We start from the raw sequence: 27948 nt of genomic DNA on the forward strand, positions 1-27948 counted from the left end.
AAAAGAAAAGAAAAAGTCGTCGGCATCAGGGAAAATGAACAGTTGTTTGATCGCTTTGTGTGTGTGTCCGGGTTAATCCCGTGCACGGGGGCGTGCAAATCCGATGAAATGATGACACTCGGGATGGCACCCACACCACAGTCGAATATGCGCCATTCACGCTCAGATGGAGCTGAGGGGGAAAAAAAAAGAAAAGGAAATCAGTAGCCAATAAGAGAGGGGCCTTGTGTGATATATCTACGCGCCTACCGATAAGGCGACCGACCATATGGGCGAATTGAAGAGAGAAAGGAAGGCGCTGTTTGCGTCCCCGCGGAGCGTGATATGTGCCCACTCTTATTCCGCTACACTTGTCCGTGTAAAAGAAAAAATGGGAAAGGGGAGAGGGAGAGAGTGGGGAGGCAATAAGAGCTCCCCACTTGATTCAATTAGTGGGGGCTTTCAATCGACACACAACGTATAGGACCAGACACTCGGGTCAAATTAACCCCGACATCAGGGCCGCTCCAAATAACAACCTAATACGCAAGAGTTGTTACATAACACAACACATCCTCCTCTTTTCATTGTTCCCTATATTCACGAGACTGTGTGTGTAGTATGTCGTGATCGGACGATGCCACTTTTCATCAAATGACGCTCGATGAATAGGTGTGATTAACACCTTGGTATTAAAACAGGAATGATATGTTTACAGTTCACAGAGTGGCTGACGCAGTTGGGAGGGAGAGGAAGCCGGAGGGGAATTGATTCGATGAATCTAGACATGCTGTAGATTAGTATGGCCAAGTGTCGGAACACATTCGTCAATGTTGGAAAATCCCCCAACAAAAAAAAGGGTGGGATGGATATTGTAGAGACACATATGTCATCGTCTCTAGCTGGTTTCTTTTTCGACGCAACGTATACTATAACGCAATAGTCGAGTGCAGGAAGGAGCCCCGAAAAGCCACCTGGTTGACGCTGACAAATGAGCAGCTCTTCATCTCCTGTCCGACACCACCCGTCTGCTCTCCTCTCCTCGTGCAGACTTGATTTTAGATAGAGACTCTTTCTCTTTTTTGAAAACTAGGAAGATAGGATGATCTTGGGTTATTGGACTCTATCTATTTTGTGTAGTGCGCGCATCTTTTGATTGATGACGCCCAGTTTGCTCTCGTCGTGATTTCGGGATTGCGCAGGATGACGTTCTAATTAAGCTGGGGAATATGTGGCTGTCTATAGGCCTGAGTTAACTGTTGGGCATTCAAGTGAATGAGGTTAGATTGGGGAGAAAAAAAAGGGCGTTTGCCGACGGTTTGCGTTGGGCGGTCCCTCGATTATCCCCCCCGACGTCTTTTGATGATGTTGTCGTCAGGGACTGTGTGGGTCCTGCAGAGAGTTTGACAATGGGGCGACGAATGATGGTTGATTTTTCAACCATTTTCGAGTACATGTATACTCTGCATCACGTCGGTCACGTGCCGGCCTCGATGTACACACAGCGGCCGATATTCCCCGTGTGCGACGATCTAGGCCGTTCGTAATTCTTGACTGAAATAGAATTGGAGAAAAGTCTAGTTAACTTTTAACTATTTCTCGTGTGAATTACCGGTTTGTAATTTGAAATGCGCTTGTGTGTCGCAAGTCTTTCCTTTTTTCTCTTCTTCTTCTTCTTCCATTTACGGCAGTCTGTCGCGCAGCGCCGCTGTTGCTGGCTTCTGCGGCCAGTCGGTCGCCCGTTACGCTTGGGCGCCCGACCGTTACACGACTCGGGGAAAACAACAAACCTACCAAAAAACCAAAAAACCAAAAGAAAAAAAGAATCTAGAGAATGTTGCCACCGCAACCGACTTTTTAAGACTCTCTCTCTTCCTCTTGCACAGCAGCAGCAGCAAACCAAAAGAGCCAGAAAATAACATCGCCTTGGAAATGTCGTCTTATATAACTTTCGTCCTTATTCTGTCCGTGATGTGTCTGCTGGTGGTATAGACGTGTAAGGAAGCAGACTTTGATCTTTTCTTTCTTGGCCACGCTGAGCTATTATTATTTGAGACAGCAGTGTCTAGTAGTAGAAGTAGTAGTAGTAGTAGAAGTTATATAAATAAATGCGGAATTGGGTAAGTCTTGCGGTTGTGGCACGCCCAAAAAGAAGAGAAGAATATTTAGTAATTTTCTTTGCGCGACGGCAGCCATCGATGCGTGACTGAACTGCAATGCGATAGCTCCAGACAGACTTTCCCTCGCCCCACTCCTTTGCATGGCAATCAAGGAATTCTATGGCATTAAACATTTTTCGTTCCGGCTTTTATCTTGAAATATTTTTTTTTTTTTTTTTTTTTTGCGCCCAGGATTGTGAGGAATAAAGCGGCGGAGAAAGCCAAATCGGTCAGCCACCATGGACACGGTGGACACGGTCACGGACACGGAGGTCACGGGGGTCACGGCGGCAACAGCGGAGGAGGCAGCAATAGTGGGCCGGTTAGCCCAGTCTCGTCTCAAACGGCCTCGGTCATCACTCACGGATCGACGGCCTCGACTGGCAACAACCAACACCAGCAGCAACAACAACAGCAGCAGCAGCATGCCATGCAACAACAGCAGCATGTCTTGCCGCCGCACGACTCGCCTCACCAGCGGCCCGGCTCCTACAGCATCAACGGAATCCTTGGAATCCCGCAGACGGACCCCAACGGCAACATCAAACGGAAGCGAGACGATCACGGTGAGTCCCGCCCCGTTCATTATAATGTCACCGATTATTGGCCCACAAAACAAACTTGGGAAACACAATCAGACATTGGAAAAAAAACAATTCCATAAAATATGCGCATTAGACTGGAAAATGATGAGACCGAGCTGAGACCCGATAACCCACAGCAACCGGAATCGCACAAGGACTTTTATGTTTTAGTGTCCCTGGTGGTTCTTGATTAGATTTTTTTTTTTTTTTGGGTTATATTCTCCATTGGGGGTCGTCGTGGGTTTGTAATAACAATCGGGTTCGGCCTTGTTTGTCTAGTGAAGGGGAAAGAAAACAAACAAACAAAAAAAGCATGCGTGGCATCGATCGAGAGTTAAAAAAAAGGGGGGAAAAATAGAAGAGCGAAATGTTTGTCCATGTAGGATTCTAGGTATCCAGGAAATCGGAAAGAAAAAGAAATCCAACATTTTCAATGCAATGCGACGCAAGAGTTTTCAATAAAAGATGGCCGTCCACTTCTCGCTGATAGCGAATGCATCTTTAAAATCGGACGAATAGTATAGATCCAAACTACTCTTGAATGTTGTTGGACGTCGTGTTTTTTTGGGCCTTTTAATCATGAAACTTCTCTCGTCCCCCCCACCTCTCAATGAATAGTGGAACAGTCCGGAGCGTCCTCCAAACTGAATAATTCCGTCCACAAAATCCGGCCCGTCGCTCTCTATTCCCTTTCATTGACCCTTGTTGCCCTCTTTCTCTTCTAACAACAACTCTGTCATTTACGGAGAACACGGAATTGCGGTCGTGTGTAGAGGCAAGCGTTTGATAGAGACGTTGACGCAAAACACTCTACGAAATCATTCATGCCGTCGAGTTGGATCGACCCCCCTCTCTAGTTTTGTGTGTGTGTGTGTGCGGCCGAGGTTTTCATTAAACATTCACGTCGATACGCAAAGGGACCGAGCTCCCGTGCACTTTTGGGTACCGCAATCGCGTTACACAACTGCAGTCCCCGTTGAATTTATTTTTCTGGGGGGGAATTGGAATGTCTCATTAGATTCTTTCTTGCTTTTATTCCACCAGCCAACAAAAAAAGAAATTCACCGAATGCGTTATAGGCATAGGCCATCCAAGCCAAGCTAAGATGGGTTGGTTAGGTCGAACGTGCTGGAGAGATGACTGTAGAAAAGAAAAGAGAGGAAGTGCACAGCTAGCTCCCCGTCCGTAGAGTAGAGTTAGAGAGTCTATATAGGCGAGGGTTGGAGAAAAAAAAGAGAGAGATCCGGAAGCGAAATGGAAGGAGGGTGGATGATCGGCCGAGCGTGGAGGAGCGGTCGCCGGATGAGACTTTTCTACGGGGTGTATATATATGTATGTATGTGTGTGGGTGCCCCTGTTTGCCTTGTTGCAACCGAGTCTTTTTGGCTGTGCCGGTAGAAAAGAGAGAGAGAGAGTCCGTGGGGAAAGAGAGTGTCTTTTTCATAATGGAAGCTGCTGCTGCTGGCCTCCTCATGGCTGTGACGTATGAGATTGCTGCTGCTGCTGCTGCTGCTGGATACTTGGGGATGGAAAAACCTCCTTGCTTTTTGCCATGCCCTGCCAACCAGTCAAGTGAGCTCCTGGAAATACAATGTCTCCCTTTTCTCTCTCTCTCTCGACAACTAGAGGCACACTCAGCTGGCTGGATGTGTGTGTGCGCTGTCATGAAGTCAAACGAGAATGTTCCCTTTTTCTTTCTCCATCACACATGACGGATGACTTCATCGACCTATTCGACTCCTTTCCTCTTTTTGGGAGAGGGTTTCCGCCTATTTTTCTCTCTCTCTTTGGCATCGCAATAGCAACGACCCCCATCATCACCAACTGATGAGCGGCCGCCGTGAGCGCGCACAATGTCGAGCGATTCATCCCCTCCTCTTCGATCTTCTTTTTCTTTTTTCTTTTCGCAAAATCAGCCGATGGACTGATATTTTCGTGTGTTTGTCGCTCAACTACTTCCGCATCCATCCAGGACAGGGATAGGAGAGCTCAGGGGGGGGGGGGGGAGGGGAAGTAAATGTTGGTGAAATGATAGAAGGGGGTGGAATAATATCGATGGGGCACGCACCAGATTGACCCATCAGCAGTAGAAGAGTCGAATAACAGATGTGCCGTGTGCTTTTGTGTTTGTGCAATCAATAGCTCTATAACAATTGTCATTGATTTTCGTGTGAAATTTGAGCAGACGATATCCGCGAGCTCAATGGCCACGCCAACCAAGACGACGAGATCAAACGCCAGCGGCTGCACTACGGAAGCGATCAACTCTACAGCGTGAGTTTTCATTTTGAACATTTTTTAATTCTTGGATTTATTCTTTGACTTATTCAACTCAATTTTAATCGAATGTATTGATATGGCAGATGTGGCCGACCAAGTGGGGCTCAAGTCTGAAGGACGACAAACTCCTGCCGGACATTGGCAGCGTGACGGGAGTGGTTAGCTCACCGACGGGCGGCAATAACGTCAGCGGATCGCCTTACTCTCTGCCCAGTTTCGTGTCGGATCACCAACAGCAACAGCAACATCAACAGCAACACGGCGGCGTGGGACAGCAGCAGACGGGCAACGTGACTGGCAGCGGCCAAAACCAGAACGGCGCCGGCAATAACGGCGGACCTGGCAACAACCCCAACGCCTTCAACGGCGCTGTGACGTCGAGCAGTTCGGGCGATCCTCTCTACGACACCATCAGCACGATGACGCAAGCTCAGAGCACGTCCATCTACACTCCACCGCTGGGCACATCACTCGGTAAGTCGATGGCCATTTTGAGCGCATGTTTATAAGAAAATTAGTTTGTCGTTTCATTTTTTTGGTATTTATAAAAATAGTTCTGACTGAGTTTTTTGTTTGATTTATTTTTTCGAACCATTTGTGATGTTGTTGTGCACGATTGACATCGAGTAGGCAGTGGCTCTTTGACACCTTTGACGCCCATCAGCATGCAGGACATAAAGGCTCACATGCTGACGCCCAACGGCGTCGACACGTCGCTCCAGTACCAACAAGGTAAGAGTTGTGTGATTTCTCTATTTCTCTCTTCTCTCCATGTACCACAAAAGCTTTCCATCTTTTCTCTTCTCTCTGAACTTGGCGTGGTTCTCTCACAAAGTTCTCGCGCACAAGACACTTTTCATTTTGGTTTTACCTGCAACTTGCAATTTGACTGCACCGCAAAACAACAAAAAAAAACGCAATCGATCACTTTTTGTTTTGTTTGCGGGTTTTTTATTTGAATGAGGCCTTTTTATTTTGTTTCAAAAAGAAATTCCTTTTGAAATGATTGCATGATTTCATTTTTGTTTTTTCTGTGTTTTTTTTTCAAATTTTGGACTATTTTGTTTTTGATCACTTTTGACCTACTTCCCTGTTTGGTGGACCTATGGCTGAACGTTTTTGTGTATGTTGTTGTTGTTGTGTTGTTTATTAGACGGCATCGGTGGTCTTTCGGTCTGCACTGCAGGTACTGGCGGGTACGCTAGTTCTGGGCTTGCTGGGCCAGTCGGGCTCGGTGGTGGCGCTGGGCACCACCACCACCTGCTGGCTCACAACTCTTCCCCGTTGCCGGGCAGCACTTGCCTGATCCAGCATCAACAACAGCACCAATGCACGACGACTACGACAGGCTCTTCGTCAATGTCGGACGACGGCCACAATGGCCACCATCACATGGACATGGACATGGATCAAGCGGCCTCTCACGGCTTTTGTGCCGCCGTCTACCGGACGATGGCACAGACGCCGATCGAGTCGCCTCCCCAGCACCACCAACACCATCACCACAACAACAACAATCACCACCACCACCACAACCTGCAGCAGAGCATCGGCGAGCACGAGGAGCAGGAGAAGGCGGGACGGACTCTCTTGTCCTCGCCTCCTCCGGCTGCCTCCGCCCCGATTGCCTCCTCCCGTTCCGCCTCCGCTCTCACGCTGCTCCAGCCCATTGCGGCGGCCGTGGCAGCGGCGGCGGCGGCGTCTTACACTTTACCCAGTCTCATGGCACCTTACCCAACCACCACAGCTGCAGGCGAGTAAAACAAAACCAACAAAACAACTAACCCAAAAAAAAAAAAAAAATTTTTTAAACAGAACGAAACCAAAGACGGGACTTTTATATATTTTTTAAAAGAACTCGACTCAAAACTAACCTTTTAAAAAATTATCTGAACTATTATTTTTGCTTGCCAATGATTTCTCTCTCTCCATTTTTCCTGCATCGCTTGATTGACTCATTTTGGCATGGAATTTTGTGGATGTCTTTAGCTTTGAGTATTTGCACCAGCACCATGCTTTTATTTTGGCTTTTCTTCCATTTACAAAAAAATGATTTCGAATTCAAACATGTCACCAAAAAAATTGAAGTTGGTCCTTGTCTCTCGTTGTTGTTGATGTCTTGACTCTCTTTCCTCCGTACACGAAGGAAGAGCCTGGGAGAGCGGTGGTAAGCAAGTTGGATGGTGCACTCACTCTGCACCCCAGCTGTGAATTCAACCATCAGTCAGCCGTCTTAAGTGGCGATGGAAAGAGAAAGGCAGCAACAACAAAACGAGGAGGAACTGGATTGAATTGGCTACACGGGAAAAAGAAAGAAAGAGAGTGCCGTGCGGGAATGTGTTTATTGATTGTTTTTTTGTTTTGTTTTTCGTTTGTCTTTTCAACAGTGGGTGGAGGCGGCGTCGGTGTAGGCGGTGGAGTCATGCCCGGTTCCGAGTATTCCTACACGTCACATCACTACAGCCAGTACGCTCCGTCGCCCTACGGCAGCTACGGATACAGCGCCGGCACCGGAGGACTCCTCACCAAGTGACCTGACATGCCGACATACGATCCAACATCCGGACCGTTGTGAGATTGGTCCCCAAGTCCAATCAAATTCAAATCTAGAAGCGGTTGCTTGCTATTTTAGTTCCGACTCGGACAAAAAAGCAAAGCGAAATCTGGCAGTCTAAACCCCAAAGTTCAACTTAAATCACCTAAATCCAGTTACATCCTTAATTGACAAAGAAAGCTCCTGTATAACCCCCTCCCCCCACCACAAAAGCCAATGTCCTTTTCGTTTTCCCGTTTTTTTGTGCGTGTACAACAAACCCTCTATAAGATAAAGACAAAAAAAAAGGAATGAAGTGATTGATGGCCTGATGACGTAATTTTCACTGGATCAAGTGAAGTGACAATCACGCGTCGTCAATCACATCTGGAAAAAAAACGGCGTCGGTTTTGTAGTTTTTCGACGCGTCCCCTAGTCCCCACCGAGCTGAGCCTTAAAATATGATGTCTATCACACACACACACACACACATATATACACACACACCTGATGATTGTCGTCAATTTCTGATGGAGAAATCACTACGATTTTTTAAATCATGTCATTCATTTCGTGAAATTCGCAACCACAAATTTCTAAATTCATCCACACGATTCAAACCCAACAAATTACTAGTTTTATTTCAAGTGAATGAGGTCTGGCGATCTCAAAAATTTAAGCAAAAGAAAGAAAAACAAAAACCTCTAGGAGATTAAATGCTGATGGATTTTTAAAATAGTAAAATGGGGAAAAAAGGGATTGGAGCAGGAAAGGGTCTTGATCACGTTCATCGTCATTGAATTGGTTTTTATCGGGATCGGAAGAAATCGTCTCTTTGTTAGTGAGCATGCAAAACAATGTGTACGTGTGCGAGTTGTGTTGGTTTCACGGATCGTGCGGGAGATTGGTGGACGGGATAGTAAAAAAATGTCGTTCAACGGATCTCGAAAATTCAGTTTCTTTTCCCCTTTTAGTTTTATTATGTTATTTGACCCTCCTTCTTTTGATTTATTCGTTGAATTGTGGAGATAATGCATCTCCCTTTCGACACTATTATCACCTTTTCTTTGGGTTTTTTCTTATTTTTCTCGATTGTTTTGATACCAAAGAGGTCGTTTGCAATATCTCCCCCCTAAATTTTGTATACATCTCTCTAATAGGCTTCAAGTTTTTATATTGTGCATAATCATTTTTTAAACACCTTTTTTTCATCGGCTCTCCTTTATTTAGATATACATACTATATTATACATAAAAATAAGAATCAATTCTAATTTGATGAAAATGACAAAAAAAAGTGACTATAGAAATCATATTCGGTTTTCTCCTTCTCATTATTTTCTTTTGAAGTTTTTTTTTTTCTATTTTTGAGTTTTTTGGCGGAAAATGTCGCGCGTCTCATTTGAAAATTCAAGTTGGCGGACGGGTTTGTCTATCTCATCATTATCTCACCTCTCGTTATTTGAAGTTGACTTGCTTCTATTTTTTAGATTCGATTCCTCCTCAAATGCCGATTTGTTTGTTTTCTCTCTTTATTCGTTTCTCCATACTTGTGCGTGTGAAAGTGAAAAGAATTTGAGAAATTCCGGTTTTCCCTTTTTATTTTTTATTTTTTGGGGTTTGTGTATTTGTGTCTCCTTTCTCTACATATTCAATTTTATTACATTACTATATACAGTACATATTACAGTATATTATTATTATCATGATTTATCCCATCAGCGGCAGGTTGTGTGTATGTGTTGCGTTTATTACATGCCCAGCATCATCACCTTTTCAATTATGCGAAAAGAAAATTTGAAAACGTTTGCGCGCGTGTAAAACTCGAAAAAATTATGCCCGTGTATTACTATCCCATGATACCGCTGCTGTGTATGTGCGTGCGTGCGTGTGTGTGTGTGTGTGTGTGTGAGTTTGTGTAGCTGGCGTAGCCCTCAAATAAAAAACAGTGGAATAACGTGTCAATAAAGTGATATTTATGAAGAAATTTTTTTTTTGCGCGCGCGCGTAACTCGATGGAGATTTCAAACCTCTTCGCCGGTGTATGTCGTCTTCTTTAGGCTTAAAGGATTAGTATTAGTTTCCTTTATAGACCCGGAAACTTGAAAAAAATAATCCAAACTGAAGACCTATTGTGTGGCATTTTTTGAATCAACAATGGGAGAGTGCGCGCCAGTTTGATGCAGCACGAGAGGTTCGGGAACTGAAAAGGTTCTCGAGTTTTTGAATATTGACTCTTCGACAAACTGTGTAGATAACAACTTAAGGATGCAGTTGCAGCCGAAAAAGAGAGTCGAAACAGAAAGGGGAAATCGTGAGCCACAGAGTCCGAATCACAATAAACCGGAGCACACGACGCTCCGGTTCTTATTTATATTTGCCGCCTTTTATGATTTTGAAAAAAAAACTTCAAAAATAAAAAAATAAAAAACGGAGAATGAGAATGAAAGAAGGTCTTGTTTGTACTTGGAAGCGCGAGCGGACGGCTCTCTCGTAATCGAACCAAGACGCCTCTTTTCAAATCACTATGCACAGTTCCATACATAGAACTTCCGGTGCGTCATATCGCCGAGAGAGCAAACAAAGTGCAAAACACTCACGCGAAACTCGCATTTCTTTGAATACAGTTAAACGCGAATATTCCAAATGACTCAACCTCTGCCCAAGTTATCGTAGTCACACTCGATTACTGTACCTGACGGGTACATTTTCTATTTTCGTATGCACAACACTTGTGCCTATTTTGCTACGTCTGCAGAAGTTGTCTCAAGTTCAGCCAGAACGCCTAATTCAATTTCAATCCCATTCAAATGGGTTCTATTTTTATGTGTACGCTGAACAAGGTGCACGTTGTTTGGTTCATTGTTCGAGTTTTACAGTAGTCGGATGTGGCGATTGGCAGAGAAGCTATTGATCGCCACCAAGAAAAAAAGAAAAGCCTTGATATTACTCACGAACTCGGTACTTTTTTTTTCTTTCCTCCCTTCTCCAGAATCAAAAAAAGAAAAAAGGGAAAAGAGTGGCTAGACTATCCGTCCTTGCCGGCTTCCTATACACGCGCTAGTGCGCCATCGCTTTAACTTTTAAAGGCATCGGCAATGTTTCCCCATTGGCTCATATTTATTCGACTCGTTTTCAGTTTTCCTTTTTCTTTGATCGCGTCGCTGTCTTTTCTTTTTCTTCTCTCCTTTGGGAAAGTAGTGCGTAGGTGAGTACTACCTGGTGGCGGTCATTAAAACGCCCCTTTCTTTTCAGTGTAGTAGATTCCAACTGCTTTAACGCAGTGCAGAGCATTGGACGTATTTTCTTATCAACTTTTTTTTTTTCTTTCGTGGGTATACACGTTATATTTTGACAATAAGGCATACACACCTACGCTGGTGTTGGCTGCATCTGTTGGTGGTGCCGTGAATCGTGCTGTGTGCTAGCCGGTCCTTTGTTATTGGTCGCGGGTGAAGGAAGACTCTAATATACCCAGAGAGTCTATACTCTACTGCTACTGGCTGCCTTCTTTTATTTTTTCTTTTCTTTTCGTCGTTTCCAACCAGACGTCGACCTTCTTGGCTATAGGTACGTACCCACTGAATACTGATGGCAGCTCTGTGTAGCTGTAAGCCAGTCCACTAGGTAATTGTGTATTTGTGTATACCTATGCGGTTACCCAACGAGTCCTTCCGGTACAACGAAAACTGAAAAGGAAAAAAAAAGAAAAAAAAAAGAAAAGAGTTTTACCTTCAAATGAGTTCTCAATCAACTTGAAGGAACGGGCTGGTAATTTAATTCAACCTTCCCTCTCTTTATTTTTAATCAAGATGAATCGACACGAAAAATCGACAAATATTTTTGAGTTTTGGCTTGGTCTTCATTGACGTCGGAATACCGCACTAATATAGATCGGTGCATTTGAATGATGGAGGCGTCTCCGTCTTTCATCTGGTCTGATGGATATGATGATGAAGTCGACTCTTGTTCTCCTTCATGGAACCTACGCAGACGGAATGCTGTTTCTCGGTTTCAGTGTACAATTAGAGCGACATCCAGTAAATTCGAAGTTAAAGCGAACAAGGTGCAATGAAGTTGTTGAGCGAGGTTATAGAGAATGGACAGAGACTTTTTCGATTCCCTCAAGCTCATTCCGATTGTTGTGTTTTTCTTGATTTCTTTTCTTTTCCTCATCTGCTTCCCCGTCTCATCTTTGGCTCCTTTCCCTGGGCACCCACGGGGAGACGCGCGGGAGGATCTCACGTGAGTTGAGAGCAGCTCACCCAAGCGAGAAGATGGAAAGGCGCGCTAGACGCTGCCGAATCCGCTGGAATACCGTCCCTGGAACTCGAAGGGGAAAAGTTTTAGACAAATATAACACAGGGGAAATTCCATTTTCGTTTCTCTGCTCCTTCTTTCCTCTTACGAGATGATAAAAAAGGGAAATCAACTTGAATTGACCACCTTTTTTTGCGTAGCAAAGCGTTTCCATTGCATGCGGTAAAGTTGTGGCTTTGTCGACTATAGCATGTGAAATATTTTTTATTGCAATAGCGGTATATAATTGCTCTTCACAATATTACATCGCCATCTCGCGTTGAGAATAAATATTAAAGAATTAGTTGTGAATTAGTGATGTAGGCAACTTTTAAAATGCCTTACAAAATTATTTGAGAGTTGAAACATACGAAAAAAAAATTTATCCATAAAATTTATATCATCAAAATAATTATAATCATACACCTATTTTTCAGTAGATATTAAAAAGGAACGCATCTATGTAAGCACAGGAGTAAGCACAATACGGCACAATATTTCAAATTGTGCTGTGCGACTTGCGTCGCTAGGTTTCCTTCGAGCCTCTGGGAAAAGAGCCCGAAGGGAGGCTATCAACGAATGCTGGAGTTAATTGGTGACATCACCAAGGTTTCACGTGTCGTTCTTAAATAGTAGTTGCATAGGTAAGTTTAAATTAAATTAATTACACGGCATCGTCATGCCACGATACCGAAAAGATCGCAACCTGGTCTCTGTTGACTCGCCGGTACGTTCCCTACCACACGTTCCTTTATTTGGTTACATTTGTGATTTTTCACGGTATGGCGACAGTAGAACTCCACCGACAATAGAAATAGAACCCCAATATTTAAAATAATTTTAAAACTCCAAATACATAAGAAATCCTTTTTTAAAAATATTATTAAAAATACCCGACAATAGAACTCGGACAGTGCCCGACAGTAGAACTCCCCTACGACAATAGAGTTCTACTGTCGTTGAAGTTCTACTGTCTCATACAAAAATTTTTTTTTAGCATTATTAAAAATATTGGGGTTCTATTGTCGGTGGAGTTCTTCTGTCTTTGGAGTTCTACTGTCAGCAACCCTTTTTCACTAGCCCGGTCGAATTTTAGCTGCGTGACGATAAAGAAAGTCTAAAACCTAAATCCCAAACAATTTATCTTTTAACCTGTCGTTTGTGATTTTTTTTTTCTGTATAAAGCGTAAACATTTAAAAAAAAAACAGTCTAACGGAACCGGAGCATTAATTGCGAGCCCGAAGGGCGAAGCTAATAATCGCATACGCAGAAAAAAAAAAGCCATGTCACTTTGTCTGTATGTATGTATGTATGTATGTATGTATGTAACGCTCCATAGCTCGGGCTTTTTACGACACATTTCAGACTTTTTGGTCTTAAAAATTACACAAAAAATATGCGGTGCGACCAGAACAAAAATAATTTCATTTACTTAATTAGTTCTCCTGTAATTAATGAAAAACTGTTAAAATAATTGCTTAACGACTAAAGACATCTGGCGGTGGCGACTACAACTTTTTCACCTTAGGTTTAAATTTCACTTTCCACTACATATGTAAGTGTCATTTATTTAACGTGTTAAGTTTAAAATTCATCCTTCTCGTCGGATAATTTTTATTGAAATATATTCGTAATGGATGGTTAAACATGAGTAAAATAATTTTACGAATATATTCCGCCCAATCAAATCACCACCAGATGTCCGTAGTATCGCCGTGATGACGCAATCTTTGATGTCCCATCCATGACGCAACAACCAGATTTGCATTTATGTTTTGCAGTTATTTGACTAAAAGATGGTTATTTTTAAATTCAATTATTGAACTTTATGTGTAAAAATTGGAAAATAAGAGTTAAGCAAACTAAACGTTAATAACTTGCAAGGATATTGAACTTTGACAGAAAAATACCGTTTTAAGACCAAAAAGTCTGTGAAGAAAAGTGTGAACTGTGAATAAGTCCGAGTTAACAATAGGCCCTGAATTTTTCATTTAAGACAGTTTTCAACTGGCTTACGATTATCCCTTCGCGGCGAGCTGATAAGCTTGCTTTTCTATCTTAAAGATAAGAAGGTGTGCTGAAGTGTTTTGTTAATCATAAAGATTCTATAGACTTGTCAGTCCATCACGGGTTTTTATTTATTCAAGATTCTAACACAATTTTATTTTAAATTAGTCGTTAAGCCCAGCCGGTTATAATGCTGAAGCTGAACAGTGAACATTTTATATTCACACTTCACAGTCGAACTTTTGCCGCTTTGGCTGATTGGCTCTTAGCAGGGATGCCAGATGCGGACGTTTTAATTGCAAAACTAAAAATGGCAATGTTGCGCTGTGCGCGTTACTTTCAAGATGGCTGCTGACAGTCTAACAGCCTCGGCGACCGAAGTCAACTCAACTTATTTTCCCTGACATTACTCGTCATAAAAATTGTAACTACTGCTTGTAGTCTTTAAGGCTATTAAATGTAATTATTTTATGTTGGTGCATTTACAGATAATATAGCCTAAAATTTATAGTTGGCAATTCCATATGATTATGTGGCCTGAAACTGCTGTATATTTTCCCAAAATGTCGTCTCTTGCTGCACGTCCCGGCTGTGCGTTTCGTCACATGTAGAGATACTTCACAACATTAAAAGTGATCATGTTGGTCTAACCCTAAGGTTACATATTTATTTATTTGATGACCTAGTTTCTGATAATCAAGTTTCTATTTTTTAATTAACAGCATGGTGAAGTCTGAGCTTCTTCATTGCAGTCCCATGTGCTGTACTGTGCAATTTGTTGCAGCCAGCTGGCGAAAGGTGTTCCTCTTACAGGTTTGCTACCTGTACCATTTGTAACTTTCGTCAAATTCAGAAACACTTCCAAACAATTTAAAGTAATTGAGTTGATCAACTTTTTTACAGTAAGGCTACACATTTAATTTGTTGATGACTACTAGCTCTTTGCTTTTTATCTGTTGACTTTTCAGTTTAGAATGTTTTAAAAGCTTGCCAACTGTTGATTCCTTTTTAAAGTTTGTAAAAGTAATTCTTAGAGATTGCTTAGTTTAACTATGCTTCTGTTATTTTCTTATGTTGCACGCCACTTTGTTTTCTGATAGTAATCGAGTTTTTTTTTCTTTCCCCCAAGTAGGATTAGCAGCCTCTTGAGGTCTGAGCCTCTTTGTTGCAGTCTGATGTGTACATGAATTTTGTGCAGCCAGCTAGTAAACGGCGTGGTGAGCTGTTGCATGGAGACTGTGGTGTTGGTGACTTGGTGTCGTTCGTTCATTTAACTATGGACCGTCCAGTCGTTCGTTTATCGTAAGAAATCTGTCACTTGTCGTAGGTGTGTAAAATTGTGTCCACCAGGTGTCAAAGTAGGTTAACATTTAGTTCTTGATGTCGTAGAAAAGTGACATCTTATTTTGTGCTTCTAAATAAGTGCTTTTGTGGAAAGTACTTGTAAAGAATTGTAAACTTTTGTAGTTTTGTTTATGAAACATGACAGAAATTCCCTTGCTTTTTAAAATGGTGAAATGAAATCTTGATGATCTTTGATCATCTTCTTGACTTATTTTTCTCTAGTTTAGTGTACATTTCAACTAAATTATTAGTGGTATATTTTTTACAATTCAAATTTTTATTGTTCTTTTGCTTTGTAGATTTCCATGGTCAGTTTTATGTTTGAGCTGTTTATGGTGTTGCTGTATGGGATACAGTGGTTTTGCAGACCTTTTCCAGTTGAGAGATGCGCTGAAATGGTGGAACTTGTGCAGACCTCCAGTTGAACATCATACTTTAATGAGTCATTTGCCTATGTTGGTGTTCATGCAGTATATGCAGCGTTATGCAACATTTTGGCAGCATTTTGTCGACATGTTGCCTCTTGCTACCTGTACCGCTGTTGAGGTAATGCTTGATGTACAGTCTCATTTAATTATTGGCTTTAAGTTAATGTCTCCGTTTTCATTTCAGTTGATTCGTTTGCCGCCGTTCGTTAGACTCGATCCACCGGTGAAACTAAGAAGACGTTGCTGAAATTCAAGATTGATCAATAAATTATATAGATAAATTACAAGTGCATATCTGGGCTCCCTTCTTCAGTGGCCCCGTTTCCCTAACTAACCAACGCCCGCCAGTGGTCACTCACTCGCTGCAACAACCAGGAGGAAGGGAGATGTCTGGTCGAACGGGGACTTGGGTAATCTCCCTGGTTCAGTCAATCAATGCAGTGTCTCCCCCCGCTTTGATCGGTTGTGTATTGAACCGGGCTGTCAGTTTAATAAACAATTCTACATAAATTTTGCTATTAATATTGATGATTCTGTTAAATGTAATGGAAAACGTATATTGTACGAAGAAATAACTATACATAATTCATATAGTTTATATTCATTCATTGATTTTCGTCGATTTTAACCATACATTTTACAATTCATTCATTTGTTTATTGAACTTATTCCGCTCGATTGCGACCGCACGCGGAAGTTAGACTTGATAAGTGACTTTTGCATGTTGCATCTTAGATTTTTCTACTAATTTGCACTCTGATTTTTTCCTAGGTGTAAATTCTATGATTCTATGATGGACTTCCTTTTTACTGGTTGCCTTTATTTTGTGATTTCAAGTATGAAATTGAGCTTTGCATGTCATGTAGGTTTATCTCGACCTAGTTTTTTATGTTTAAAGCCCTACCATACCATCAACTTATTTTTTTCAAATTCTAGATGCATCCTTCCTAGTTTCTAGGATTTGTTCTAGATGAAATCCCCCACCAGGTGCCACTGCAGTTTAATAACAACAATGACTGCCATGGTGAGTGCACGGTTAGTTGCTGTCTTTCACGTTTCGACTTTCGATGCAGTATAAAATAAAGTGAACTATTAAACATTTCAAAAAGTTTGTTAAGTAGCAGAATGTGGTAAAGCAGATTAAGTGTGAAACCAACATTATAGGTATTCTGCTTAGTTGATTTAACAATTTGTATTTTTTTATTTCCTTGACTTGCAAATCTCACACTTATCAATTCTTTTGATGTTTGATTTTTTGAAACAGTGAGATTTCTTGTGAATGGAAAATAGCATGATCCAGGCTGTTTTTCAATAACAAAGAAAGAGAATTATGACTGAAACAAATGCAAAATTTCCAACTGGAATTCTCTTCATATTTATGGTGTAAGTTTTACTGTAAGTTGTAGGCCCTACAGTAAGGTTTATACTAATTCCTTTTACTTCTTCTTTTGATCATGATCAGAATTTTGGAAAATAGTCTTTCCAGTGAATAACACCTTAAAAGAAGGAACTGTGGCTGTGATAATGTAGCAGTATTGCGTGAGTAGCTATTAGGTTTATTATTACCTGTTTTTGTTTTGTATGATTTTTTCTTATTTAAGTATATATTTATATTTAAGTCTCGATTTAGCTAGAGCAGGCCTTTTCATTTTGCTGTTTAAAATTTTAAACATACAGTATCTTCTTTACAAGGCTAGACAATTGCTTAGATTGTTTTTCATCAGTCAGAAAAAAACAGAAGTTTCACTGTTTCAGTTACTTTTACTTTACGCAATTCTAAAGACATTTATCGGCAGTTAACGTTAGATAATTTTGTGTGATAACTGACCGTAAGCCAAAAAGCTCACTTGTTAGACTTTGGTAATTTGCTTGCCTACTTTCGGATTTTAAAGGAGTTAGTACTTCATTTAGTACTTATTAGAAGCCAAAAAGAACTAACAGCCGAATGTGAAATTCGGCTTTTTTCTGAATTAATCCTGAATTAATTTCCTGAATTTTTCCTGAACTGCAGGATATGGCATAAGACAACAATTAGTGCATATTCTTGATTTGCTGATTTGATTCAATATTTTTGAAGTGCTCTCCATTATTTTTTGTTGACTTGTTTCTCTACGCCTCATAACAGCATCATGCTTGTTATTGATTATGATTGTTCTTGTTATTGATCAAATCCTTCTTAAATCTCCTTTTAGGTGAATCTGTTGCCGCCATTCCATAGACTGACCCATTGGGATGGTGAAACTGACGAGTAAACGCTGAAATTCAAGAAAATTATGTTGCTGTAGATAATTAAATTAAAAGTGCATATCTGGGCTCCCTTCTTTTCTGTGGCCCCGTTTCCCTAACTAACCACTAACCAACGCCTGCCGGTGGTCACTCACCCGCTGTGAAATCAGGAGGAGGGGAGGGCTCTGGTCGAACGGGGACTTGGAAGGCGCATGATCCGACGAAAACTTTTAGAGGGTCATGAGTCTAACCCGGAAGCCTAGTATGACTAATCGCTCCCCAGTAAAACTTGCCTCGCACTCTTCTCTCCTCTTCCATTTCCAGGTAATCTCCCTGGATCTACGCCGACACTGCATGTGTGATTTTTGGCAAGCAATCCGCCACCCAATTTGACAAAAAGTGGTAGTTTGTTTTCATTGAAATTGCGTCAGACAGTTAAAAAATTTCTAGTTCAACAGTCTCATGTAGAAATTTGCATCTAGTCTACTGGTGCAAATTGCGATTGTATCTGCCTTTCTTGCTTACAACAAACTCCCCTTTAAAAAATCCATAACAGAACACATGACTGAAGGAAATAGCTGTTGACTTGACGAAATCCCAAAATGTTAAACTAACCAATGAATGCAAAGCTTAATCACATTTTAATTGTAAAATCTAAACTGGATAATAAGATGGTCACCTTCAAATGGTGTGTGTGTTCAGGATGTTTGTCAAAGCAAAGGTAAATGTGACTTCCATGCAGCCTCTTCCATGCAGCCTGCATGATTGGATGGAAGCCCTAGATTGGATGGCTTCAGTTCCTTTTATTAAGAGGAGCCTGCAATCAAACATAACAACTGTTATGATTCAAATGTATTTCAACCAGTTTAATTGTTAATTTTACCATTGAACACAGATGTTACTCAGTTTCTCGACGTGGTGGACAGCATGGTTTCCAAGACTTTCAGCATCAAAATTCGTCTACAAATAAAAAATGAAATTAAACACTATCAGGCCGCTTTCATTGCACATGAATAGAATTTAATCGAATCAATTATACCAAGAATAATAGCAAGCTCACAAACCGCCAAACCGAACCAACAAAAACTCATCACAAATTCTAAAAAATGCCTAACAAGGGTAGCAAAGAAGCTAACATCAAAATCCCAAACAAATAAGAATGACGAATCTTTCTCTCAGAAGTCAGAAACCATGATTCAACTTAACGAAGAACAAAGAAGGTAGGGGCTAAAGGGCTAGCCTACGCCCAACAACTGAAGACAAACCTGGCCACCAGATGTCATCTTCAGTGTCTCAGCCAACAACAATTTGAAATGTAAAATAGATACCAATAATGCTTTACTTGAAATGTACACTAAACTAGAGAAAAATAAGTCAAGAAAGTCGAGTCTAACGAACGGCGGCAAACGAATCAACTGAAATGAAAACGGAGACATTAACTTAAAGCCAATAATTAAATGAGACTGTACATCAAGCATTACCTCAACAGCGGTACAGGTAGCAAGAGGCAACATGTCGACAAAATGCTGCCAAAATGTTGCATAACGCTGCATATACTGCATGAACACCAACATAGGCAAATGACTCATTAAAGTATGATGTTCAACTGGAGGTCTGCACAAGTTCCACCATTTCAGCGCATCTCTCAACTGGAAAAGGTCTGCAAAACCACTGTATCCCATACAGCAACACCATAAACAGCTCAAACATAAAACTGACCATGGAAATCTACAAAGCAAAAGAACAATAAAAATTTGAATTGTAAAAAATATACCACTAATAATTTAGTTGAAATGTACACTAAACTAGAGAAAAATAAGTCAAGAAGATGATCAAAGATCATCAAGATTTCATTTCACCATTTTAAAAAGCAAGGGAATTTCTGTCATGTTTCATAAACAAAACTACAAAAGTTTACAATTCTTTACAAGTACTTTCCACAAAAGCACTTATTTAGAAGCACAAAATAAGATGTCACTTTTCTACGACATCAAGAACTAAATGTTAACCTACTTTGACACCTGGTGGACACAATTTTACACACCTACGACAAGTGACAGATTTCTTACGATAAACGAACGACTGGACGGTCCATAGTTAAATGAACGAACGACACCAAGTCACCAACACCACAGTCTCCATGCAACAGCTCACCACGCCGTTTACTAGCTGGCTGCACAAAATTCATGTACACATCAGACTGCAACAAAGAGGCTCAGACCTCAAGAGGCTGCTAATCCTACTTGGGGGAAAGAAAAAAAAACTCGATTACTATCAGAAAACAAAGTGGCGTGCAACATAAGAAAATAACAGAAGCATAGTTAAACTAAGCAATCTCTAAGAATTACTTTTACAAACTTTAAAAAGGAATCAACAGTTGGCAAGCTTTTAAAACATTCTAAACTGAAAAGTCAACAGATAAAAAGCAAAGAGCTAGTAGTCATCAACAAATTAAATGTGTAGCCTTACTGTAAAAAAGTTGATCAACTCAATTACTTTAAATTGTTTGGAAGTGTTTCTGAATTTGACGAAAGTTACAAATGGTACAGGTAGCAAACCTGTAAGAGGAACACCTTTCGCCAGCTGGCTACAACAAATTGCACAGTACAGCACATGGGACTGCAATGAAGAAGCTCAGACTTCACCATGCTGTTAATTAAAAAATAGAAACTTGATTATCAGAAACTAGGTCATCAAATAAATAAATATGTAACCTTAGGGTTAGACCAACATGATCACTTTTAATGTTGTGAAGTATCTCTACATGTGACGAAACGCACAGCCGGGACGTGCAGCAAGAGACGACATTTTGGGAAAATATACAGCAGTTTCAGGCCACATAATCATATGGAATTGCCAACTATAAATTTTAGGCTATATTATCTGTAAATGCACCAACATAAAATAATTACATTTAATAGCCTTAAAGACTACAAGCAGTAGTTACAATTTTTATGACGAGTAATGTCAGGGAAAATAAGTTGAGTTGACTTCGGTCGCCGAGGCTGTTAGACTGTCAGCAGCCATCTTGAAAGTAACGCGCACAGCGCAACATTGCCATTTTTAGTTTTGCAATTAAAACGTCCGCATCTGGCATCCCTGCTAAGAGCCAATCAGCCAAAGCGGCAAAAGTTCGACTGTGAAGTGTGAATATAAAATGTTCACTGTTCAGCTTCAGCATTATAACCGGCTGGGCTTAACGACTAATTTAAAATAAAATTGTGTTAGAATCTTGAATAAATAAAAACCCGTGATGGACTGACAAGTCTATAGAATCTTTATGATTAACAAAACACTTCAGCACACCTTCTTATCTTTATTAATGCTCCGGTTCCGTTAGACTGTTTTTTTTTTTTAAATGTTTACGCTTTATACAGAAAAAAAAAAATCACAAACGACAGGTTAAAAGATAAATTGTTTGGGATTTAGGTTTTAGACTTTCTTTATCGTCACGCAGCTAAAATTCGACCGGGCTAGTTCTGGCTGAGTTCTATTGTCGGGTATTTTTAATAATATTTAAAAAAGATTTCTTATGTATTTGGAGTTCTACTGTCGTTGGAGTTTTATTGTCGCATACAAAATAATTAAAAAAAAAAAAAATTTTAAATATTGGGGACTTTGGGGTTCTATTGTCGGTGGAGTTCTACGGTCGCTATACCGTGAAAAATCACGAATGTAACCAAATAAAGGAACGTGTGGTAGGGAACGTACCGGCGAATCGTCAGAGACCAGGTTGCGATTTTTTTCGGTATTGATATGCAGTGTAATTAATTTAATTTAAACTTACCTAGGCAACTACTATATAAGAATGACACTTGAAACCTTGGTGACGTCACCAATTAACTCCAGCAGTCCATGAAACCTGTTTTTAAGAAGTTTCGTTTTTTTTCACAATTCCGTTTTTTAGCTACTTGTATAACTTGAACAGTCTTTGTCGTCTCTGTTTTACTGGATCCTCAAGTTGGATCTCATTCAATTTGATAGGAAAGCATTCGAGACTCGTAATTTGAGGACGTTGAAAAATGACAAATAAAAAATTATTTTATTATTATATAGAACCACTTTCCTGTTCATTTCTGTTACACTTCTTCAACACACAATGTTAGGCAGCAACACCATCTGAAAGTCCCTTTCATTATACAATTTCCAAAAAATTCATTTCTTTGACGACTTTCTTCCGCCACTTGCCTTGGATAGAGACGGAGAAGAAGGGTGACATGTGATAATTTCATTTACCTCGCCTTTGATTTTTTTAATTTGCACTGAGGCGAAAGATTCACGGAGCATCTCTGTTACACCATTACGTCTCGCTTCGTCTCGGCAAACCAAATTCATAAAGAAGATTCCTGTGAAAAGCATTTATATAGAGAATCATGAAATCAAATAGAAACAATAATGATCGATGCTCTTACCTTGAGGATTCAGACATTGTTTAACAGATTGAATAAAATTAGGTTCCAAAAAACTTGGAGGGGGGCAGCTGATTCCCAAGCTGCGGTCTTTACAATCGACATCAAGCATGATACAACCATAGCGTTCCCTTGATTCTGTTCGGAAACAGTACATATTGTGTTTTAAAATATCTAGATTGTACATGTGTGTAGATTTTGCTTACCTGAAGCCGCTGCGTCTTGAACAAAAGACAAACCATCAGCAATATGAGGCCTAAGATTTTCATTGGGTTTGAATCCAAAATATTTTCGGGCTAAATCTACCATAGTTGGATCGATCTCAACGCCGTCAACTTTAAATTGTGGGTACGCTTGATGCAAGTACGTGCACAATGCTCCGCCACCAAGACCAAGGACTAGGATGCTTTTTAGCCCATGATTTTTCATGTCAAGATTTTGACGTAATTCTTCTACCATGACGAGATGATGCTGACAAGCTAAATACTTCAGATCAACCTTTCCTAGTTGAAAAAAAAAATAATATTAGTTGAATCATTTGCTGAAACCATTCTAGGACGCTTACCATTCTTCATTCGAGCTTCAGACTGAATGACATTGGGGTTTGAAAGAAAAATGAGCCGACGTAAAATTACTGGTTTTCCGTCATCTTCTTCCTCGACTTCTTCCACGACATATTCACCCGTTGAATCGCTCACTCCTCTGTGAATCTCTTTCCGCTGATTAACTTGAGCGCCCAGAGACAGGAACGGGATCTAAAAGAATTGCCAAACAAAACTACGTGAGTGAATAAGCATGTTTCTTTTGCATCGAGAATTCAAGAGTTGGTTAAAAACAAACCTGAGTATTGGGTGGTAATCCTTGGGGTTGTAAACTGGACACAATGCCAGCCAATTCGGTTTGCACGCAATCCAGACTAGCAAATTGGTGATCGCGGCCTAAATGGATTACAAGTAATCGCTGGAATTTGGCATTGTCAGCAAGTTGCCGCCGTCCTTCGTTTGAACCAAACAGCCAATCTGTCTCTCTGAGTAAAGATAATACGGTTACTGATCAAATAGTCTGCTAAAGAACTTGAAAAGCTCTTACCTTCCTTGCGGAACGACAAACGCAGCAAACTTTTGATTCGATTTACATGGGCGATCCACGATGAAAAGCGTATATTTTGGGGTTTTCTTAGTCGACTTGGGGTCCATTAATTCAATGAAAACATCTTGCGAGGCTTTCTCGTCATGACTGATTTGATGGCACAATGTAGCGAAATGTTGAACGGATTGAACTCGTTCCTTTAACTGACCCACACTTGATAATCTCTCAATGTTTTTTTCATCGGGACAAAATTCGAGCAACGGCGTCATGCGTTCCATTTTTTTGAATTTAGTGCACACAACAGTGAACACGGGAAACGGAAAACGACCACCACCTGATGTTTCCTTCTGTTTTAAATCAGTGGGATCATCCTGACTTTCAGCTTCTTCACACCGGCATATACGAATCATCCATCCTGTAGCAACGAAAAATTGAATGTAAAATATGGTGATGAGTAACCTCCGAAACAAAACCACCTAAATTGTGAAAGTATGCAATGAGACAGTGAAGAATGTGTTCTTGGAGCAACGAGATACAGACATATCTTCCTCCAACTTTAAGTATTCTATCAATTTCCTGAAATAAAGCCACACTAAATAATTGCTTTTATTGTATCAGATTCAATTAATATACCTTGAACATATTTTCAGCTCTTTCTCTGGAGTCTTGGTCAGTATCAGACATAAGGGCATCTAACGTTCCTTTATCCAAGAAACATGTGAATGTTTCAGCATCAAAGCTCATTTGAAGCAAATCCATAGCTACAAATTTCATCAAAGGATGAGTTTTTTCATATTGCTTGATCATTTGTTCAATCACAGTTTCACTAATATCAACATTTGTCATGGAGCTGCAACATCAAAATCAGTTGGGTTAGGACACACATATTTTGTAAACAACACTGTAAATTTTTCTTACGTAAACCCAGCATTGTACAAGTCGGCACTAAGTGTTGAATTTCCACATCCTCCTACAAGAATGTTATCTCGTGGGTTGATGTATTTATGTAGCACACCATAAAGTTGGTTATATGTGCCATACCTGGGGAAATAAAAATACTGTGAGAATACAAAACAAAAACAATGAAATGCAGGTTATGTAAATATACTATACCACTCGAAAGCTTTTTTCCCTCTTGTTTTGAAAAATTTGTCCCAGTAATCTTGCTGACTAAATTCGGAACTAGATTTTGGTAATAGATTCATTGCTGTCTTTAGGTTTTTCAAATTACTTTATAGTTTGTGGTTTGAGCGATCATGCACGATTGCACGTGTCTTTAAAGTCATCAGCAGACGACGTGAAGTTAAGCTGTCAAGATAACTAGTTAACTGTGGTTAACTGCCAAGTCTTAATGGATAATTTCAAGAACTTGATGTTTTTATACCTGCTAACTAATAATTGAATTTAAATTTGCACAAGAAAAAAAAGGAAAAATTACTTTGTTTCATATTTTTGTCCGGGTGGAAAAATGAATAAAGCTACATTTTCTTACCACAAGATGACGCGTTTGTTCCCGAGTTTGGAGGGAAAAAAACAAAAACAAAATACTAAAAATAGCTCTTCGGAAAAAAGGGTTCATCGCTGACGACTAAAAGGAGAAAAAAATCTTGATGGGAAAACTATTACGAGCTATAAATCAATTACAAAAAAACTCTCGTGTTAACCCATGACAAATTGCCGAGAGAATTTCTTTCCAGACACAATCAAATGTGTTCTAGTCGTGAACTTAGCCATTCCATCAGTTTCAGACATGATGCAGTGCTGTGAAAACGTGCCAGAAAAATAATAACGAAATAAAAATATAATATAATAATAAATTAAAGAAAAAAAAACTGTCTAGTCATGATGGACACTGAAAAACTGAACCGGAACTTCGAACGAAAAATCATTGAACCATTCAAGGAGCCTGTGGAAGAAGAAAAGTTTGTCTGAAAAAAAAAAGTGTTCATGGATATCGTCGGATCACTCTGGAATGCCAAGATAAATGATGATAAAGTAAAAAATAAAATAAAAAATTTGAAAGAACATTTGCGAGCAAAGATTTGGTCTGCACACGCTTTTGTCGGACGATTTAGTTTCTTTTTATTATTATTATTATTAAATTGTGTAGTTTCTCGTTGGACGGACGTCAATTTCACATTCGGGCCATAAATTTGGGTGAAAAAAGTTTTTTTTTTAAACCAGTTTTTAAGAAGGAGAAAAAAAACTGAGGAATGACGCATAAATTAGCACTTTCCAATCTCTTTGGCTATTGTATAACAGCGGTCGGCCCTACACACTTATTACACCATGTATTGTGTGTGTGTGTGCGTCTTTTTTTTCCCTTCTCTCTTCATTGCGCCTGTGTCTACACCAGACGGAAATAAAAATTCCGGCGCAAAAAGCAGCTCGACCGTTGTGGAAGAGTTGGAATGAAAACAAGAAGGGATACGTCTAAAAGGGAAAAAAAGAAGAAGAAGAAGGGCCTTGGACGCGCGTGATGGACCCGTCGTTAAATTCGGTGGGGAATTCTCGTAAAATGTGTCATTGTGTGTGTGTCTGAGGAGGAGCCTTGTGCAGGTGGTGATGGCCGAGAGAAGGAAGGAAAGAAGAAGAAAAAAGACGAGCTGAGTCACCATCGTCAGCAGCAGCAGGAGCGTCTACCACTTATCTGTTCATTATATTGCAGCTGCAACCGTGTTCATTGACAATAACGATAATAAGGCGCAGTGCAACAACACACAGAGCGTTTCACTCTGACAAAATGATGACGTTGATTACGTCTCGCTATACCACCGAGTGATTGAATGCGCCTTGTGAGCAGCCAACAACCCAGAAAGATAGAAAAGAAAAAAAGAAATAAAAAGATATCGGCTAAAGGAAAGAAGAAAAAAAGAAAACGGTCAATCAATTCAATCGATAGTAAATAGTCCATTACTATATTACATTTCATTAAACGAATCTCCTCTTTATTTTATTTTCTTTCGGGAGGCTCTCGAGGTTAAGTTTCTTTTGGTATTAAATTATTCCTGTATGTGTTGTATAAGCTCTTTTTTCTTGAACAGAAACAACCACACACCTGCTGGATCGCGTACAGCTTATAAGATAAGACCCTTACCTTATTCCTGCGTTTCGGTCGACCAACGGTACTTATCAATGTCGACGATCTTGGGGGTTGATATACAAGAGGAAGAATATCCCAAATTCCCGAGGAACAATAACACGACAAGCCAAGAGAGAAGAAGAAACAAAAATCTTTCCTGGGACCTTTTTTCTTCTTCTTCTTCTTCTTTTTTCAATAATGTCCTTATGCTTGTATATAGTATACCTGTGGGTCCGGTCCAGATTTACGACTTACCGTGTCGTTGTTGCTGTTACGCACACCTGGGCTCATCATGGCTGGTAGCAGTCAGGGCTGAAGAGAAAGGTAGGAATTGAATATACACACACAGAGAATGAGGGAGAGAAAAAGAGTATAGACATAAATATACGCGTGCATATAGGATCTAATATATAAAAGGAGCTATAGAACTGCCACCGATGCCAACGTGAGATAATTCTTCTTCAATAATCTCGCCACAGCCATCTCGCTAGCAACCAAATAAAAATAAGGAACAGAACAGCACGGGGCAGCAACAACTACTCGAAATGAGAGAAGGAAAATAAATAACGCTCGTTCATCAGTATATATACCTACTATTATACTAGTAGTATAGTGCCCTATACTTTGAAAGGGGTTAGTTGCTGTGTGCTGGCAATCAGGATGGACCGGTCCACGTCAGCCCACGTCAGCTTATTGAGGGCACATAACGAACAGTTCCCAAAAATTTAATTTCTCAAATAAATAAGAAAAAGAACATTTTCGAGTTGGATTTGTTATGAGAGTTTAGATGCTGGGATGGGACCGGTCACGAAACTGATTTTCCGCGCGTTTTTATTTGAATCTTTCCTCTTTTTTGTTTTCCTTTCTTCTTTCCCCCCTGGTATTAGAGTTTTTAAAAAACTAATGAAAAATATGAAAGACGTCCGCGTTGACTTTTTTATTTGTTGGTTTTCCCTCTCACTCTCTCTGGCTGGCTGGCTGGCTCTAGAGATGCGCATATATACAAGTCTGATCTCTATTGGACTCTTGAAGCCGGCGAGTCGAGTGTCGAGTCAAATAATAATAACCTGAATGGAATGTGCCAGTCGACGATAAGAGAAAAGAGAGTCGCGGGGATCCTACTAGCTAGCTAGTGAGTGAGTGTATGCATGTATGTATATATTCCGGCTACTAGCTGCTGGCTGCTGCTGCCACCGCCGCCGTCGCCGTCGCCCGGTTATCACAAACACACGGCGGGAGAGATGTCAGCGGGCACACATGTCACTCTGCGGCGCGTCCCTAATTAAAAATCCAATCTGTGTGCCCAGAGAGAGTCCCTAGCTCTCTCTCTGTGTGTAAAACATTTCGTGGGGCCAACTCGGAATGATTGCAGCAGCAGCAGCAGCGGGAGCGGGAGCTAATGATATCCCAGTCGACGACGTAGGGATTTTCCAATCATCATTCGATGGGAGGGACCGAGGTTTTTTGGCTGGATGGCCTAGTTGTTTGCTATAAATCTATCGGCGATGATGATGATCCTTTGCTGCTGG

The 27948-nt window shown here is 40.5% G+C and overlaps 2 protein-coding genes and 3 long non-coding RNA genes across 14 annotated transcripts in view; 3 read left to right on the forward strand and 2 right to left on the reverse strand.

Annotated features, from left to right (window-relative positions):
• Positions 1-9493, forward strand: part of LOC124340887 (paired box protein Pax-2-A-like) — a 42884-nt gene extending 33391 nt beyond the window's left edge. For 4 of the 5 annotated variants that reach the window (XM_046793653.1, XM_046793654.1, XM_046793655.1 and 1 more), the window contains 6 exons: positions 2331-2704; positions 4908-4996; positions 5086-5476; positions 5633-5734; positions 6156-6755; positions 7390-9493. In XM_046793653.1, the coding sequence (XP_046649609.1) occupies positions 2331-2704; positions 4908-4996; positions 5086-5476; positions 5633-5734; positions 6156-6755; positions 7390-7535 (1702 nt within the window). In that variant the 3' untranslated portion in view covers positions 7536-9493. The remainder of the gene's footprint in view (positions 1-2330; positions 2705-4907; positions 4997-5085; positions 5477-5632; positions 5735-6155; positions 6756-7389) is intronic. The other variant, XM_046793657.1, reaches the window with a different exon arrangement.
• A 4512-nt stretch (positions 9494-14005) lies between these two features.
• Positions 14006-15897, forward strand: LOC124341486. 3 transcript variants are annotated; one of them, XR_006918331.1, is made up of 6 exons: positions 14006-14265; positions 14330-14498; positions 14564-14743; positions 14974-15168; positions 15485-15731; positions 15798-15897. It is a non-coding gene; the product is annotated as an uncharacterized LOC124341486 (long non-coding RNA). The 3 variants fall into 3 exon arrangements; XR_006918330.1 differs by having other exon boundaries at positions 14330-14481; XR_006918332.1 differs by having other exon boundaries at positions 14330-14481; positions 14564-14716.
• A 979-nt stretch (positions 15898-16876) lies between these two features.
• LOC124341593 lies at positions 16877-17908 on the forward strand. The gene is made up of 3 exons (XR_006918511.1): positions 16877-16996; positions 17076-17152; positions 17806-17908. It is a non-coding gene; the product is annotated as an uncharacterized LOC124341593 (long non-coding RNA).
• Positions 17909-18351: 443 nt separating this feature from the next.
• Positions 18352-21046, reverse strand: LOC124341495. 4 transcript variants are annotated; one of them, XR_006918368.1, is made up of 7 exons: positions 20787-21046; positions 20571-20722; positions 20309-20488; positions 19853-20078; positions 18723-18799; positions 18519-18656; positions 18352-18449 (listed from the first exon to the last, which is right to left on the reverse strand). It is a non-coding gene; the product is annotated as an uncharacterized LOC124341495 (long non-coding RNA). The 4 variants fall into 4 exon arrangements; XR_006918367.1 differs by lacking the exons at positions 18352-18449; positions 18519-18656; positions 18723-18799 and adding exons at positions 19222-19254; positions 19321-19567 and having other exon boundaries at positions 19884-20078; XR_006918365.1 differs by lacking the exons at positions 18352-18449; positions 18519-18656; positions 18723-18799 and adding an exon at positions 19229-19567 and having other exon boundaries at positions 19884-20078; positions 20554-20722.
• Positions 21047-21862: 816 nt separating this feature from the next.
• LOC124340958 (eEF1A lysine and N-terminal methyltransferase-like) lies at positions 21863-24679 on the reverse strand. The gene is made up of 10 exons (XM_046793810.1): positions 24451-24679; positions 24256-24378; positions 23971-24187; positions 23814-23913; positions 23338-23752; positions 23089-23275; positions 22814-23003; positions 22455-22751; positions 22252-22386; positions 21863-22185 (listed from the first exon to the last, which is right to left on the reverse strand). The coding sequence occupies exons 1-10, from the start codon at positions 24540-24542 to the stop codon at positions 21995-21997; spliced, it is 1947 nt and encodes a 648-aa protein (XP_046649766.1). The 5' UTR covers positions 24543-24679; the 3' UTR covers positions 21863-21994.
• Positions 24680-27948: the final 3269 nt, after the last annotated feature.

Source organism: Daphnia pulicaria, chromosome 5 (genome assembly GCF_021234035.1).
Source record: "Daphnia pulicaria isolate SC F1-1A chromosome 5, SC_F0-13Bv2, whole genome shotgun sequence".
Taxonomy (NCBI): Eukaryota; Metazoa; Arthropoda; class Branchiopoda; order Diplostraca; family Daphniidae; genus Daphnia; species Daphnia pulicaria.

Excerpts from the sequence above, each read along its gene's own strand:
- LOC124340958 (XM_046793810.1), bottom strand. The coding sequence starts at position 24,542 with ATGAATCTATTACCAAAATCTAGTTCCGAATTTAGTCAGCAAGATTAC. Across the intron at positions 23,753-23,813 it reads TGCATACTTTCACAATTTAG|GATGGATGATTCGTATATGC; the intron begins GTGGTTTTGTTT and ends TCGTTGCTACAG. Across the intron at positions 22,186-22,251 it reads ACAATGTCTGAATCCTCAAG|GAATCTTCTTTATGAATTTG; the intron begins GTAAGAGCATCG and ends TGCTTTTCACAG.